Source organism: Phaenicophaeus curvirostris, chromosome 15 (assembly GCF_032191515.1).
Source record: "Phaenicophaeus curvirostris isolate KB17595 chromosome 15, BPBGC_Pcur_1.0, whole genome shotgun sequence".
Taxonomy (NCBI): domain Eukaryota; kingdom Metazoa; phylum Chordata; class Aves; order Cuculiformes; family Cuculidae; genus Phaenicophaeus; species Phaenicophaeus curvirostris.
Window position 1 is genome coordinate 11904627 of NC_091406.1, and position 16685 is coordinate 11921311.

A 16685-nucleotide genomic window follows, 5' to 3' on the forward strand; every position below is an offset into this window, starting at 1 on the left:
CCAGAACAGGGCAGGAAGGATTATAAAAACTTGCTTAACCTTCCTTGTGTTCCACTCCACAAGCTACCAGCCTTACACAGAGCTTTCATAGAGACTGTTCACTGCTCTCAAGCTCTGTCTGATTCCTGCTACCCCCGCAACACATGAGTTTGGCTTATATAAAAGTTGAGTTTTTAATAGTTTAATCTTCATGGAGTAACAACATGATAGACAAGGTTGCAATTTAAATGTCAAATCATCCATTCTGCATCACTAAATACATACCATTTTGTTTATTCCACCCCCGAACCTGAGAGGAGAATGAAGTAATAACCCAAGATTTGTCCTCAGGTTACCACTAGTTCATGTTGCACTGCAGCTGCTCAACTGTAACATCCTCTGAACTAACTGAACTGAAGTTTATTTACAACCTATTGTTGCCTCTCAACTGAGAATAAATGCTGAATACCAGTCCATTTCCCATTCACACTCCCGCAAGAAACACACAGCTTATGCAAGTGCCTACATGTTGGCCTTAAGATTCTTCACACTGTTACCAACTAAAGCAGTCACTTGTTTGTCCTTCTGCTCATCTGTTAAGCCTCTTCCTACACTTAAAAGTTGCAACCAAAGCAAACAACTCAGGCAAGATTAAATTATCCATCCTGCTTGCACTTCACTATAGAAGAACAGAAAAAGCAGGCAACCTAAGCAAGGTGCAACCTAACAATTCTGTCACAATTAAAAAGGGAAGTCAAACATATGACAGTTTACAGTGTAATATCAACACAGGCCCTGTTGTTCCCCTACACCCAGGGACTCTTACATTCACATCTCTGAATTCTGGAGACAGAGGCAGGAGCCCGGGTGGAGCAGTTTGGTCCTTATCCACGGGCTTATGAGTGCTCTTTACCACAAAATACCCCATCTCCCACACAGAAGTTAATTATTGAGGTTCAGGCCCACTCCAGTTGAACTCCATGTGTCCCTCCAGAAACGAGCAGCATAATTAAATGCACTCTAATGCACGAGTGCAAACCACACTGAGTTACAAACATTTAGCCTACAGTCAGGCATCAAACCACAACAGACTCACTCGGAACTAAGTCTTACGTTCCCTACAGTCCCACAAGTATAAAGAAGTTGCTTTTCCACACACACTTTTCCTTCCACTTAGGATTACATAGAAGTTATTCAAGTCCAACTAGGACAGTATTTTCAGTTTTATTTCATCAAGTACTTCAGCTTCTTTGAGTGCAGTAAGATCCAGATCCCATTTTTTACCACCTGATAAAGACTACAAGATTTGAGGAAAAGTTAATTTACTAAAAGAGTTGAGAACAAGACAGGGCAAGATCTCTGCCGTGCTAATTTCAGTCCCAGACAAACACCACAGAAGTAAAACTAGACAGAAATGTAATATCAAATGGGCTAAACCCTGCAGAAGAACATCACTTACAACTATTTTCACTGTCTCAAGAAATGCATTTCCTAGCCCCTCACAAGGCACTCCCATAGCCCAATGCACAAGTCTTTCTTCTAGAAAATATTTAAGTTGACTCTGTGTGAGGAAATTATTAATAGTGACCACTGAACAAGTGGATGAAGAGGACTGAAAGGAGGTTCTCCAGTCAAGTACTTAGCATCTCCTCTTCCTAGATTTTCATTCTACTGCCTCACGAGCAATATCAGCGCGATTAGCACTCCGAAAGCACCTTAGACTATCCTTTCCTTCAAGAATCTCTACAATAAACAGGATAAATAGAACAGGACAAAAAGAACAGGACAGCCGAAGTGGAAATTTATCTAAGATGCAAACCCACTTTACTACAATACAAAACCAATCCAGACTGAATCTCTGAAATCTGCCTTACAAAAGGGACTGTTTGAACCAATGTCTCAGCCTACCTCAACAGTAATGAATTGTAGAATTAGAGAACATTCATGGATCTCATCAAGTACCAGTGAAGCAAGAGGAAATGAAGACGCTATTCCTGTAAACTACGCATCAATACATAAAGACATAGCTAGTCAAGACATAATCTGCCTGAAGTACAAGATAGATTTGGCAAGCCCACAGACCAAATATTACTTCCAACAGCTGAGTGTACAGTGCCTTCTCTTCGGCCTTATCCAACATCACGTTTTATCCATAAACATTCAGTTTACAGATGATCTTTGTTTCTCCTTGGTGAATGAAGTTGTCCAGCTGTACAATTTGGAATATGAAAATCCAGAAGAGAGAACAATGGCAGGAAAACTTAGGAATGACACAGGTAAATGATACAGAAAAGAATGAAGACAAAGAACTAGGTAAGAAAAGAGTGAAAACAAAACAAGAAATGGCCTGTTTTTCTTAAAAGAAGAAGTGGAATGAAGATGTGGCCTTAAACCTATTCAAAATAAGGCGTGACACAGTATCTAATGAGTTCAACAGTGAACTAGAATTTCAAGACTTATTTTCATATGCCTAGTTGGTGAACCGTGAAGATAAATGCTTCTCATACAGACGCAATCATTTGTTACACCAACTACACATCTGGAATATCCAGGAGTGCCACATGTATGTAGGTTAGACATGAAAGTGGCAAAAGCTAGCATTTTGCTCATCTGCTACAGAGATGAAGATAGACCACAAGACTACCATATGAAAAAAGTTTAAAAATCCAAGCAACGTAACTCAGTTGTATCAAGATATTTACTGATCCACAATAACTGGGCAGTAGCAGATCACCTCTTAAAAAGAAACCACTTCAGGTACGCCTCAGCAAGACTATCTGTCCCATGTTGCATGTTTAAATACTACAGAGAATTGCCTTGTCTTTATCTAAGAAAACAGTATTTTTAAAAACATTGATCCTGAGAATCACCTGTGCCTACTACCAGAAAAGGCTACTATTCAAAAGACACACTCCAGTTACTGTTTGATCAAAAAAACCATCCATTTGTGCAGAAGTTCCAGCTGTTAAGTGTACAACCCACTCACCCATAACACAGTTCTACCTCAGACTATCACGTGACAGATTAGGATTTGTTGATGGGGAATCTAAAATTGAAGCGTTAGGAAAACCAAGGCAAGAAGTGAGCATTTCAACCTAGTTTAAGCCAGTTCTGCAAAACAAAATTAGAACCAGTTTTCCACATTGCCAGCTTCCTCTCCTGTAAAGGTGACCTAGGCATTTTTTTTTTTTTTTTGCTTTGAAAAGTCCTCTCTAATGGAGAAATTCCTTACAATGGGTCCCAGCCATATGATATCCAAGAAGTTTTACAAGTTACTGGAGCAATCAGGAGGATCTAAGCATATCTCTGCTATACGTACCACTTTGGAATTTAAGAAACCACATCAGCATTAAAGAAACAGCCACAGGAATATCAGAAACTGTATTTAAATAAGAGACTAATGGGGTAGAGAACATCTATCTGGGCAGCCCAGTGATTTTTAGGCCGAGAAGAGCTTTTGATTGACTAGAGCGTGCAGAGACAGAAATGAGAGAAACAGTCTGGTTTTACTTCCACAGTTTGTCAAGTGCAAGGTAATGAATAGGTAGCAAAGGCATCTTTTGTAATTATGTAAGCTCTAGTTTGGGGATCAAACCCAGAAGCCTGCCACTTAAAGCCATACAGATTTCTATTTCAGATATGTAAACTGAAGTACTTAAAGCGAGGTAAAAACACTTTTTTAAAAACAAAATTCTGTAGCAGGATTACTGTAATGAATACATGTTAGTATTCAATTTCTATGCAAAACAGGAGAGTAAGGGATATTTTATGAAAAATAAACATAAGATAAGGAACAAATCCCACTTAAATTCATAACTACACATACATAAACATTTAAACAATACAGCCTGGGGCAAAGTGGCCTTATGTTACCATGTAAAGACTTAAGCTCCATCTTTAGCCTCCAATGTCTACCTTTTACTTCTCTACTAGAAGAAACAAAATTGAAAAAGCATCTTGTTCTTCCAAGAGCCAAAGGAGAAAGACCACTGAACAGGTTCAAAAGTATTTTACATTTGTCTACTAACACACTGAAGAAGATCAACAAAGCATGGCAACTTCCAGTGTAGTGATAAGTTTGTTGTAAAGGACCATGATCAAAACCCATCTTCACCACTAAGTCAGACTACTGTAATCTCCGATTACCTTTTTATGCATTGCTTTTGTACTCAATATTATTCTTAGTGCTTTGCAATAGCCAAGATAAGTAAGAACTGAAGCAATTTATTGCACAGATAATAAGAGTTCAAAGACTTTAAATACTGGGATTTTAAAAAATACACTGAAATAATGTAGAACTAGTTGTACGCATGTATTTAAACATAGGGTTTAAGCTTTAATATTAAATGTAACATACAATTATATCATAGCTATTTGAACACACAGTATTTCAGAACTCCTCAAAATAACTTGTATTTAAAACACAAATTTTCAATAACCTGATTTTTGATATATGATTTACTTGGTGTAAATACAATATGGAATAAACTGTTTTAAGCAGCAGGTACCTTACTGAAAAAAAGCATGCACAGAAGCCAAACTATCAACTCAACGGTCTAGTCATCTCCTGAGCAATGTAACACTAGGCTAACTAGATTAGAAAACACATATTTCACTTTGAGCGACAAAAGCATGGCAAAGGATTGCAGCGCAAGTGACTCTTTGGAAACAACCCATCATCAAGAATAGATGTTGCCTTGCCATCACAAACTCTCAGCACCAAAATGTGGTTAGACAGTTGAATATGACAGAACAAGTGACAACCCACAGTGTGTTTGATAGGAATGGTTGGACTCGATGATCCAGTGGGTCTCTTCCAACCTGGTTATTCTACGATTCTATGATTCTAAGCAAACTAGTAGGAAGCTTACATACTCAAAAGATTAGTGTTTTTCAAGCACGTATGCTTGCCTGAAGTCCAAGCTCTGGTCTCTGGAACACTTTCCAGGCAGTGGAAAGACAAGTGCAGGGCATGCACAAAACTGATTTTGAAAGCTGATCAGAAGTATCCAGGGCAGCAGCTGATTTCTATCACTCCTAAGCACTGACAACTTTGTCTCCTACTGCAATCACTACCCCAGGAAACCAACTAGCAGACACTAAACAATATGCAAATATACCAAAGGCTGTATTAGCTTACAGTACACCTCTCCATGAAGTTCAAAGTCCTCTGAAAGACTTCACCTTCCAGCAAATTGAACCACAAGAGTCCATGCAGTCAGGATGCTGATGCAGACTCGGAAGGATTATCTGCTACAGGGGCAGGTCAGGGAAGTTGATACACCTGAAGAGTAGGCAGCTGGTCCCCTCATCACTGCTCTCTTTCCACAGAAGTAGGAAGCTACCCTTCACCTTTCCACTGGAAAGGATTTACAAGTGAATTGCAGAATCTCCTTCAATTCTCTGTAACTTGGAGTTCTATCAAGAATATTAAGGTAAACAATTCTACCTTACAAAATTTACATTTAGGCTTCCCGCTGACTACCACAATTTTACAGGCATGCCTATAAAGCTGAAGGTCTGTTCAAACTAAAGTTCTCTTTTAATTTTTTACACCTGTTGGCATTATTAGTTTCCAGTATCACCTGCATATTTCATCAGATGTTTTGCTGATATATTTGGAAGTGTTACACAATTAAGATAAAAAAAAGATAAATAAAATTAAAAAATTAAAAAATATAAATAAATTATTACATGATTAAGGTAAAATACTTTGTATTTGCACTTCAGTCCCACAACAGTGTAAAGAAATAAAAAGTACTTAAAGCATACTGTAAATTTCAGCTCCACTCTGTTTCTCAACACTTCAAGCCAAGTTAAGTTAAGTGAAGTCAAGTCAAGCTACTCTTAGAAAGTAACAGCAACCCATACTGGGTAACACAGAAAAGCATTCCATGAGGACAGTTTAACCATCAGCTGCTGCATCACAGTCCAACAAAAAAGAGCAGTAGAACACAGCTACTTTAGGAAAGTTTGCAGCACAATCCAAAGATGCCCTATTTACCAGCAAGATTAGAGCTTACTGGTTTGAGAAAGGGAAAAGTCACACTCCTTGTACTGGCTCAAAATCAGAAGCAGATTGGCAAGTGTTTTCAGTATAAGCAGCAGCTTTAATATGCTTTATACCTATAGCAAAAATCCTAACAGCTAGTCTGGTTTTATTAGCCATTTTCACTCACCAAGTGGAAACCTGGAAGTGAGTAAGCATTTCCAACAGCATTCAATTAGTGACCACAAGCAACACTCAAAGTTTTGGATTTAGACAGAGACACAAGAGAAACTATTGTCACATAGAAGCTGAAACATTACAAAATCATTGAAAAATTTAGGTTGAAATCAGTATCACAAATTCTCCTGATGCAACCCTGTCCTCTAAGTGAGGCTAAATTTAACACTATATCATTCGGTAAAACTTTAGTCACCAGCAGAGTGTATGCAATTTACTCTTAGCCACACACACACTCTCACATCGCACCTATGCCTCCAGTGTTCTGGAGATAAAAGCAAATACCAAGGAAGTGTTAAGGCTGTTCTTCAAATGCTAGAATTCCACCAAGCTCCTTTATACATCTGAGAACAGCTGATGAATTGTACAAACACCTTGCAAAGAGCATAATTAAAACCAACAAAAACAACAAACCCAACCCACACACAACCCTGACTAACAGACAGTGCTTTTGAAAACATATACCACAGAACATCAGTATTTCTATAAAATGTAAACCTTCCCAGACAAAGGCAATCAAATGTTGTCCCTATTTATTAAATGAAGTTACTAACAAAAGGGAACTTCAGAGCAAGGAGAACGTCACATTCATTTTTTTTCAAGTAAGAATTCTGCTGTTTCCTCCTCACATCAGCAGATTCTGAATTTCACACCACCTTGGGAGTACCTTCTACCCCCACCACCTTTCCTGGCGTATATGATTACAAGATAACAGACTCTCTCTGTGAAGTTTACACCGAGAAAATGGTTGCATACACAGACTGCAATTTTCAAGAAGTGTTAAATGTAAATGATTAAAAAAATCTACCAAATGTTCTGCAGATTAAGAGAACACTAAGGAATGAATGCAACAGTTCACTATTTATCCTTATTTATTTGCAATAGAAAGGTCAATGAATAAAGAAGGCATAGGATTCAAGAGTCATCAAGAAAGAATGTTGTAACTGAGAATTGTTGCTAGGACTGTTAAGAATTTGAAGCTGTCTTTAAGTTTGTTTTGATCAAAAACTTAATGCATACCTTGCAACAGAAAGTCCTTCCTCATCTTCCACAACCAAACCTCATTTAAGACATAATTTCAAACTTCTGTCTACTAGCAATACACTGTGCATCTCTGGGATATGAAGGGCTTTTAGATTACAAATCAAATTTTGTTCCCCCTAAAGAACTCTTATGATCACACACAAGTCAGAAGGGAAATAGCTTGGAGAAAAAGACAACATGTCCATCACATCTGTAGGAACAGAAGCAAAATTTTAGTCAAACGATAAAAGAATAGAACTCTTGACTGAATGTACATTTAAGCCCTCTCCTACCCTTAATCTTCAGGAAAACAAAATTGCAGCAATAATTACACTCTTTCCAGAAGAGCAAACTAAAACCCATTTTAACAGATTTACAAATGCTACACTCATCAGGCATTTCCTTACTGCTTACTTCCTCCAGGTGCAGAGCAAGATTTGCACTAATTCTGAGCCAGCAGGTGGCATCAACATCTAATCCACCTACAGTGCCAAATCCTGGGCACAGGCAGGCGGACAAGCCCCATTTAAGCCCCATACCCAAGGAACCATTTTCAATGATAGTTTGTACAATGGCAAGGAAAATAAAGGACAGCAGTGCATGAAGTGTTCCAGTATCCACTCTGACAAAGTAAGCCAGGATTCTGCTACCTGCATTTCCTGTCTCTCCTATCAATGTGACTCCATCAGGTACACACAGAGGAACTCCCATCAGAACCTTATGCTAGCAAGGAACAAGGCACTTAAACTTCATTACTACTGTTGCCATTACTTTTTAACAGTAGGATCACATTTTTAACTTGTGCAATAAGCCTTTAGAATTACAAAAGTCAGGATATGCCCCTTTTAAAATGATGATTTAGTGTGTAAGAAATTGATCTGGGGTTTGGCAAATGTGGGTTCCTGTTTTCTGCTGATTTTCAAAACTTCCTGTGCAGCTGCCATGAGTACAGAGAAAATACTTCCTTACCTCAAATAAATGCAGGAATAAAGTCCACTGAACACTGAGGGGCTTGTGTCTTGCGTTATAAACTCCTCAATGGACATCCAATTTACAGGGGTAGGAAGGGAAAGAGGAAATGAGACTGTGAATACAAACACTGCTGACTGCCTATCGAAGTCCATCAGAATAAAATGCAAAGTCAATGCATCATTTCAACAGAATTAAAAAAAAAAAAAAAAGAAACAAATCCAACCAAAAATGCCTTTAAACCCAGAAATATACGGAGACATTTTTGCTTTTCTTTCACCTTGAAGTTCAAATAATTCAGAACATGACTTGAGAAGGCTAAGAAGAGTCCAGTGTGCTTTGAAAACAGTCATTAAACCTTACTCTTCTTAGTACTGTATGGAAGTAGCAGTTCATTGCCCTGCAGGGAAAAGCAGAAATTAAGATCCAAAACGGACTAGGTATTGTCTTCCGGGTATACACTGAGAACAGTATTAGCACATGCAGTGAACACATCAGCCATTTTTGGAAGCCAGTGAATGAGTAAATTCTAATATAAAATTTCACTTTTATTTAACAAGAACTGGTGGTTTTAAGAGATTGATCTTTGCATTAGGGAAGTTTATAAGATTATTCCCATGCACTTGAACAAGCCAGTGGAAACAGTTTTCAGCAACCACCTGTCTTCCATACTAGAAATCCCACTGTTTTCATGTAAATGTATGTCAGAATTTACATGGTTTTGATTTAACTCTCACCCTTCCTTCCCCCCCCTTTTTTCTTTTCCAGTAGAAAAACCTGTTAGAACCCCAATGCCTGCTACAGATACAGAAGGCAGTTAATGAAGAATGCTAACGTTCAACAAGTCCACATGCTGCTACGCAAACCAAAAATAAACTGATATAAAAAAAAAGATGATACCTAAACAGCACTATCCTTCAGTCTTTTATCATCAAAGTCATAAAGTCTAGAATAAAACATAAGTCTCGGGCATTTGTCTAACACTTGGTTTCTGGTAACGCTTCAATTTCTTACAGGTAGAAAGTTCTTAGATTATTTCTAGAGCTCACTTACCACTGCATTCCCTGCTCCGAGACATCTGAACAGAGGCTCTTATTCATCTACAAATATTTACTTGCCACCAACAAAATATTATAAACCTTATGTCTAGAAACTCAACTCCTCTTGACCAGGCTCTCTGAAAAGCTTGGCTTTTAAAATCTAAATTTCACCTTCTGGTTTCCCACTGGTTTCCATGTAACAAGTAGGAAGTAACAAGAAGAACACACGGATGGAGAGAAAGAAGTAGTTCCACTGCATGAGAGAACCTTGGACTAATAGCATAAGCCTTCATGTATCGCCTTCCCCAGGCCCTTGCTGTTAAGCCTTGCCCCAGGACCGGTGTGCTTAAGAACAGAGGAAACTGAGATGCAGCTTCCCCTGAAGCCACAATGCAGAAGCAGCACTCTGCCTTCTACAGATGACCTTTACTGCAAAGGGCTGCAGTAGATCTGCTGCAAGAGAGAAGGATCCTCGGTGCACAAGAGAAGCCCCAGGCAAACGAAGGAATGTTTGTAGAATGGGAGGATGTCTGTGGTCGATCTGCTGTTTAGTAAGATACTGTCTCTTTCGGGAGTAAGAGATAAACTGCTTCTTTCCTTCTTCACCCATAGACCCCTACAAGTACAGACACAAGTGTTTTGCCACCGTGCTAACCAGGGCTACAACATAATTTTGCTGGTACAAACTTCAGACCTACAAAAGAATCAATGTTAACTAACATTACAACTTAATGCCTTCTGGCCTGCTTTGAGAGATTTAGTATTTCCCACTAGAAGGAGGTACAGTTTACAGATCACGTTTTAGTACTTGGCTTTAAAAGTGATAGGATGAGGAGCTTAGATGGGATGATTTAGATGAGAATATTAAGATGAAATGTTTTACTTCGAGAGTGGGGAGGCACTGGCCCAGACTGCCCATAGAAGCTGCGGATGCCCCATCCCTGGAGGTGTTCAAAGCCAAGCTGGATGAGGCTTTGACCAGCCTAATCCAGTGAGAGGTGTCCCTGCAACGCAGGGGGTTGGAACTGGATGAGCTTTAAGGTCCCTTCCGACCTAAACCATTCTATGAAAAAAACAAATCGATAGTTTAGCATTTCAAACCACAGAACGGACAAATTTAAAACTCACTTCCACGCCCTTCAATCACCGTTTCAGAAAAGGTCCTTCGTTTCAAAAACCAACCAAGAAGCTAGGCCCAGAACAAAAGTCATGGTCCTTAATATCTTTTAGAAAGCACTGACAACGTCAATATCACAGAAAGTTATTAAGCAGTCAGTAGCAATGTAAAAGGAATGATAAAAGAAAAAAAACATACGGCCACACACGCAGCTTAAATTTGAGGGAAAAAAGCACTGCATTTTTGGCATACCAATTATTTTAAATAATAACCTTGGTCAAAAATTCACCTTTTACATGTACTCGTATGGTCCTTAAATGCTTATTAAATAAACGCTAAAACGAAGAGGTCTTTTCACCTGTAAACGGTAGACCGTTTAGAAGACACACAGGCTCACTGATGAATCCTGGCCTCCCAAGAACCCCTTGCAATAGGAAGGCGACGAAAAAAGCAAACCACAAACCTCACAGTCTACAGCTTCGGGTTATTTTGTGATACATAACGGTTTCCTCCCTCCTCCCAAAATAAAGGGTATTTAAGAACCATTAAACTTCACCCCATTCACCGCAGACAAGGAACAATCAGCACTAATAACTGTACTCCAGGGCTGAAACGGCCTGGCCTTAACACCATTATCCTGAAAAATAGCGTGTGCTGCACCACGAGGTTACCAAGGCGATGGAGGGCACCGGGGAGGAACAGGTCTCCGGCTCCCCACCTTCGTATAAAGGCTGGGACCAATGCTCACATCTTCATCTCGGGTCCCTCTTCCGCGGCAGACGGGGATGCCGGAGGCCTGACGGGAATCCCAAAGGATGCTCCCATGTGCTCGCCCCTCTCCCAGCTCCTTTCCCCAAGACGCCACCGGCGCGGGGGGCACGGACGGCGAGAAGGGGCCTCCCCACCGCTGCTCCCGGGATGCCCCCGCCCTGCGGGCAGGAGACGCCCGTCCCCAACCCCCGGAGAAGGGAAGGACCCCGCCCTGCCCACCGCAGCCCCCGGGATGCTCCCGAGCCACCGCCTCCGCCCGGGGGCAGGAGCCCCTTTCTCCCCGGCTCCAGCCTGGCCCCACTCGTCCTCAAGGAGGGAGAGGGCCCTGCCCGGACGCGGGGCGAGCCCCTCCGAGGGGCCGGGGCCGTCCCCGGGGCAGGGCTCCCCCGGGAGCGCTCACCTTTTAGAGAGGTCCATGAGGACCCCGGAAAAAAGCTTCTCTCCCAGCCGGAACGAGACCACCAGGGCGTCCTCAATGATGTGGTCCAGGGTGACCCGCACCTCGGAGCCCGGCAGCAGCGCGGCCCCCGCCTCCCCCCGGGCCCCAGGCTCCGGGGACTCGGGCTCGGCGGCATCCGGCTCCTCCTCCTCCGGCCGGGTCGGCTCCTCCTCGGGCCGCGGCTCGGCGGAGCCCCCGGCAGCCGGCGGGCAGGGCTGCGGCTCCGCCTCGGGCAGGTGGTGGCGGGCGGCGGCGGGCGGGCAGGGCTGCGGCTCCGCGCGGGGCTCGGGCGGCGGCGCCGCCTCTGGAGCCGGGGGGGGCGGCGGCTTCTCGCTCCTCTCGGGTTCCGGCTCCCGTGTCCCCGCCGGGCTCCGCGCGCGCTGCACCGGTGGAGGCTCCTCGGCCTTCCCCCCATCGGCCTCCTCGCCGCCGGGCGCCGCCGGCTCCACGGCCTCGGTGACGGCGGGGAGAGGGTCCGCGCCGGCCTCGCTGCCCGGGATCGGCTCCATCTCGGGATCGGCCTCCCCGGCCCCCCCGTCGCCCGGCACAGCCGCGGTCGCCGCCGCCTCCGCAGCCGTGGCCGCCATTTTCTCCGCCGCTTCGCCGCCGCCTCCCTCCAGCAGCGGGATCGAGAGCCGCGGCCTTCCCCGCCCTCCCAGGAGGGAGGCCCCGCCCCCGGGGCGCGCGGCTCGGGGCCGATTGGCGGGCGCGGGGCGATCCTCCTCTTCTATTGGAGGGCGGAGCTGCCGGTCCAGCTCAGCGCGAACTTCTCATTGGCCGGCGGAGACCTCAATCAATGAAGCCTCGGGAAGAGGAGGAAGGGGCGCGGCTTGGCGCTTCATTGGCCGCCGCGGCGCGGTGGGCGGTGCTCGCGGGCCGCCCCGCGCTCCTATTGGCGGCTGGAGGAGCCGGCGGCGCGCGGGGCCGCTGGTTGGCGGGAGCGGACGCCCGTCACGGGGCGCGGGGGGAAGATGGCGGGGGCGGGCGGGAGCGGATGGGAGGGGGTGCCGCCGCCCGGCCTTGTGCCGACGGCGAGGGGCGGGTTGGGGGAGGTGGAGGGAACGGGAGAGCAAAGGGAGGGGAGGTGTGAGGGAAAGCGGCGTTGTGGAAGCCTGAGTGGCATAAACTGGGCGCAGGGACGTAAGGGCAGGAATGGAATCAATGTTTAAGACGTCCCCAGTCCATGTTTTTTCTTCCTGTGAGGTTAACAGTTGCTACCCTGTGGGAATCTGTCCCCCGGGTAATTAACGAAAAACACCAGGTTTTAATATGTTAAGTGTATGGGTTTACATTTTTTTTTTCCTTTTTTTTTTCCTTTTGGGAAGGCGAGTCTTTTGTGAAAGGAGGAATCTGTGAGAAGGAAAAGTAGGAGCAACTGGAGAGAGGAAAGCAAAAGTAGTCCTGAGGCACGAAGGGTTTTATTGCTCCTAGTGCTATTGTGAGGCAGGTTATTCAACTTTCTGAAAAGTAACAGGTAAAACGTGTAAGGTGTTCTTTAAAAAAAAAAATATTCCTTTCATTTCATGTTATTGTCAGACTTGAGAATTGCTTCCAACCATGTATTTACAGTAGAACCTTAGAATTAGAGAATAGTTTGCATCAGAAGGGACCTTAAAGACCATTTATTTCCAGCCCCCGCCACCTCCCACTAGAGCACCTATAAACCGGGAGTCCGGGGAGGGGGTGTCAGTGATAAACCTCCTGACAGTGGGTGCTGAACCCCCGGCGGACAGGTAGATGATTTACAAAAAACAGGCGTGACAAACTAATGAGATTTTTGCAGGAGGTATAAGGGGGGAAAAAAGAAAATCAGATTTACGGCCAGGTACTATAGTTGGCTTTTTTTTCTCTTTATTGTAGGAAAAGTGAGTTGTATGTAGTTAACGGACTACAGAAATGCAAAGCATTGTTTTTAGTAATAATAAATGGAATAATTAGCGTTCTGTAACAGCAAAAAAAGCACCATATATAACTGTATGCAAGCAAATCATGATCTTGCAAGCTGCTAACTAAAGGATTTTACTAAGTGATACAAACATGATGTTGTCCTGATCATAGTGGTTTGACTTATCGAAGGGTCATAAAGACTCTTCCTCTTGTATCTGATAGTGGTTTGCTTTGCATGGTGAGTGTTCCATTATTGATAGTGTAAAGTGTGTGAGGAACACATGGGAACATCGGGAAGATCAGCTAAATGCACTTGGAGACAAATGCACTTTCTGAAGATAAAACACTTAACAAATTTTTGTGTGTTTTACTACAATATCTGTAAAATCAAAGGTTTGTTGGTAGTGTGGGTGGGTAGAATAGAATGTGTTTTATTGGAGGAAGGAGTAGTAGATACTGAATTACATTATTTTTTTTTCCAGCCATGCTTGCAGCTTTGTCAGCCTGTATCACAGAGAAACAGCAGATGGATTCCACATATCATGTGTGGCTTAGAAGAAATCAGATTTGGTAAGCTTTCCCCAAACTACCTACTATTAATATTATTTCCTAAAAAAAATTTCAAATAACTTTGTTGGATCATATTTGTAAAAGATGTGTATTCCGTAACCCGAAGCTATAATGCTTTGAAAGATGGCAGCTGTCTGGGAGCCCCTAAGGCTGAATATGCTCTTTGCCAGAACTGTAGAGAATAATGAGAAAATTTGTGTTGCTACTGAGTTACCATATTTCAAAGCAATCCCTGTGCAAGAATTTCAGTTTCAATTCAGATCTGAGATTTTGGGTGTTTCTGTATGTTTTGCCAAGGGGAATGCAATAGTGGCTGTGGAAGGTTGACCACAGTTGCAAATGGTTCTTACAGAGTTCTCATCTTGAAGAAGCCTGGTCGTGAAAGTGGAAGGACTCTGCTGTTCTTTCCTCTTATTATTTTTGGTTTATGCAATTGTGACAACTTATGACGTGTAGAAAATGAAGAATTGTTCCCCAGAAACTTTCTACCTTTCTCAGATGAGTCCTAGGACAAATTAAAGAAACACATTGATGAAGATAGCTCATATGTAATACCAGAGTTGTTCTTGCATTGCTCTGCTACGCACGAGTTTCCTTGTACTTGGAGGAACTCCAACTGTATTTCAACAGCAGACCATGCACAGGATTGTTCCGCATGTTATAGGTTGGATCATCTGTTAGAATACTGGTTTCCATATTACTGCCTTCAACTAGTAGTAACCTATTCGTTCATCCTAAGACTAATATTGTGAAGAGAAGGCATCACATTAGGTAGAAAGACTGGTAGGGTACAGGGATATGTAGTGTCATGTATTCTGTTGGGTTTTGTTTGGTTTTTTTTTTAAGTATTTTCTACTCAGCAAACCTGGTACTTACGAATACTTGCACTCCGAAATTTGCAAAGTTCCCAGTTGGCTTTCATGCAGGGGAGGCGAGAACCATCATGGTTCTTACTATAAAACAGCATGGCGTGTGAAGGTACTTTGTACGGCTGGTGAATTTAATTGTGCTAGCCGGTCATTTCAGTTAGCCACAGTTCATTTCTCTGGTGCTGCTGTGCCGTGGCACAGAAGGATGGCAGTAAATTCTGAGCCTACAAGAAATTACCAGCTAACACAAAGAGACTACTCAGCCCTTGAGCTGTTGGAACATTGAGATCCAATAGCTCAGCCCAGCAGGCTTTTTGTTATGTTAAATTCAGGCTTATATGGAGGCCCGGCGTAAAATGGAAGATTTCCTCTCGCAAAACTGCGGCGAGGTTGATGCTTGCTGAAATCCACCTTGCTTTTCAGCAGGTGTTCCTTATGGCAGACAGTTACCATTAAAATGCTAACTGTCATCTTTTACAGCTGCTGGAGTCCCCAGCAATCCTTATGCTAAGCTGGGAGACAAACCTGAGTGTATGGCTTGTTAACGGTCCGAATTGTTTCATTGCAGGAACAGAGCAGATTATGTGCTTGACCCAAGCAGTTTAAACTACCAGGGGCGCCTTAAAGTAGAATGTAAACAGCTCTTTTGCAGTGTCATTTGCATGTTCAGAGGTGCTGCATGTGCTTTTAAAAAGTGGTAAATAAGGACATTGTAATTCCACTTTAATGGCCAACAGAAATATCATACCGTAGGTAACCCTTAAATGAAAGTACACTAATAGTAGGCACGTAGATGCAGGATGAAACCTGTGAGTTTAACAAAAAAGTGCTCACTATATAATACTTTTTTCATCTCAAATTCCTTTGATCATAATTTAATTTCTGTTTATTTAAAATCTAATCTGCAGTCTCATTAGGGTAGGGTTTGTCTTGTGGTTGGTTTGTGTAGTGATTAGCATTGTTGGGGCCTTGTTTCTATCTTGGAACCTTTTAGAAACTGCCAAAATGAAATTAATTAAGTTAACAAAACAAATTGCACGAACACTTTATGTAAACTAAAATTAGTCTCTGTGTTCAGCAAGTGGCAGAAAGGACAGAGGTAAAAAGAAGAAACTGTGAATTCAAGAGAGGAATTGATTCAATTGGAAGGAATGAAATTATTAATATGAAGGCAGGAAAAATGCAAAGGTTTGTGAAAATAATGTTACCAGCATATTAATGTGCTGGGCAGCTGGAGGAGTTGTAAGTTTGGTTGAGTGAGTTAAAGGATGTGATGTGGTTACATGATGCCTGTAAGAAGTAGATACAATTGATAGATGGCATGGGTAGACATGGGTGAGAGAATTGTTTCTGTGTGTGTAAGCTAGGATGTGATAAGGATCAGGTCTGGCAGGCCCGACTGTTTAAAGACGCGTGCTGCTCCATACTGGTGAGACTGATTTGTTCTGTCATGACCAAAACGTACTATTGCACTGACCTGGCAAATCTTGAAGTCTCTGAATAGCCACAGCCTGTGTATGTGTTTCAGTTAAGTACATTGGGTTAGGGTCTGCACTGTTTAAAATCATGTATAATGGTAATAACTTTCTCTGGGCATCAGGTTCTGTAAGTACACCACCATGAAATAGCTAACACAAAATGCAAACACATCTGTAGTGCATGGCTGTAATGGAACAACATATGTAAATGGAGTATAATCGGGGTTGCAGCAAAGCTGAAGTGCATGATTGCAGTGTATCTACAGATGCTCGGCTTCCTTGAAGCTAATTTAGCTACCAATAACAGTGAAATTGTG

The 16685-nt window shown here is 42.7% G+C and overlaps 2 protein-coding genes across 4 annotated transcripts in view; one reads left to right on the plus strand and one right to left on the minus strand.

The window, feature by feature from the left end:
• PWWP2A (PWWP domain containing 2A) overlaps nt 1–12176 on the minus strand; it is a 35386-nt gene extending 23210 nt beyond the window's left edge. For all 3 annotated transcript variants that reach the window (XM_069868963.1, XM_069868964.1, XM_069868962.1), the window contains exon 1: nt 11526–12176. In XM_069868963.1, coding sequence (XP_069725064.1) covers nt 11526–12151 — 626 coding nt within the window. In that variant the 5' untranslated portion in view covers nt 12152–12176. The remainder of the gene's footprint in view (nt 1–11525) is intronic.
• Nucleotides 12177–12933: 757 nt separating this feature from the next.
• The window catches only part of FABP6 (fatty acid binding protein 6), a 35926-nt gene continuing 32174 nt past the window's right edge, over nt 12934–16685 (plus strand). Inside the window, exons 1-2 of the mRNA XM_069868985.1 lie at nt 12934–13038; nt 13934–14021. Of these exons, the coding sequence (XP_069725086.1) occupies nt 13994–14021 (28 nt within the window). The 5' untranslated portion in view covers nt 12934–13038; nt 13934–13993. The remainder of the gene's footprint in view (nt 13039–13933; nt 14022–16685) is intronic.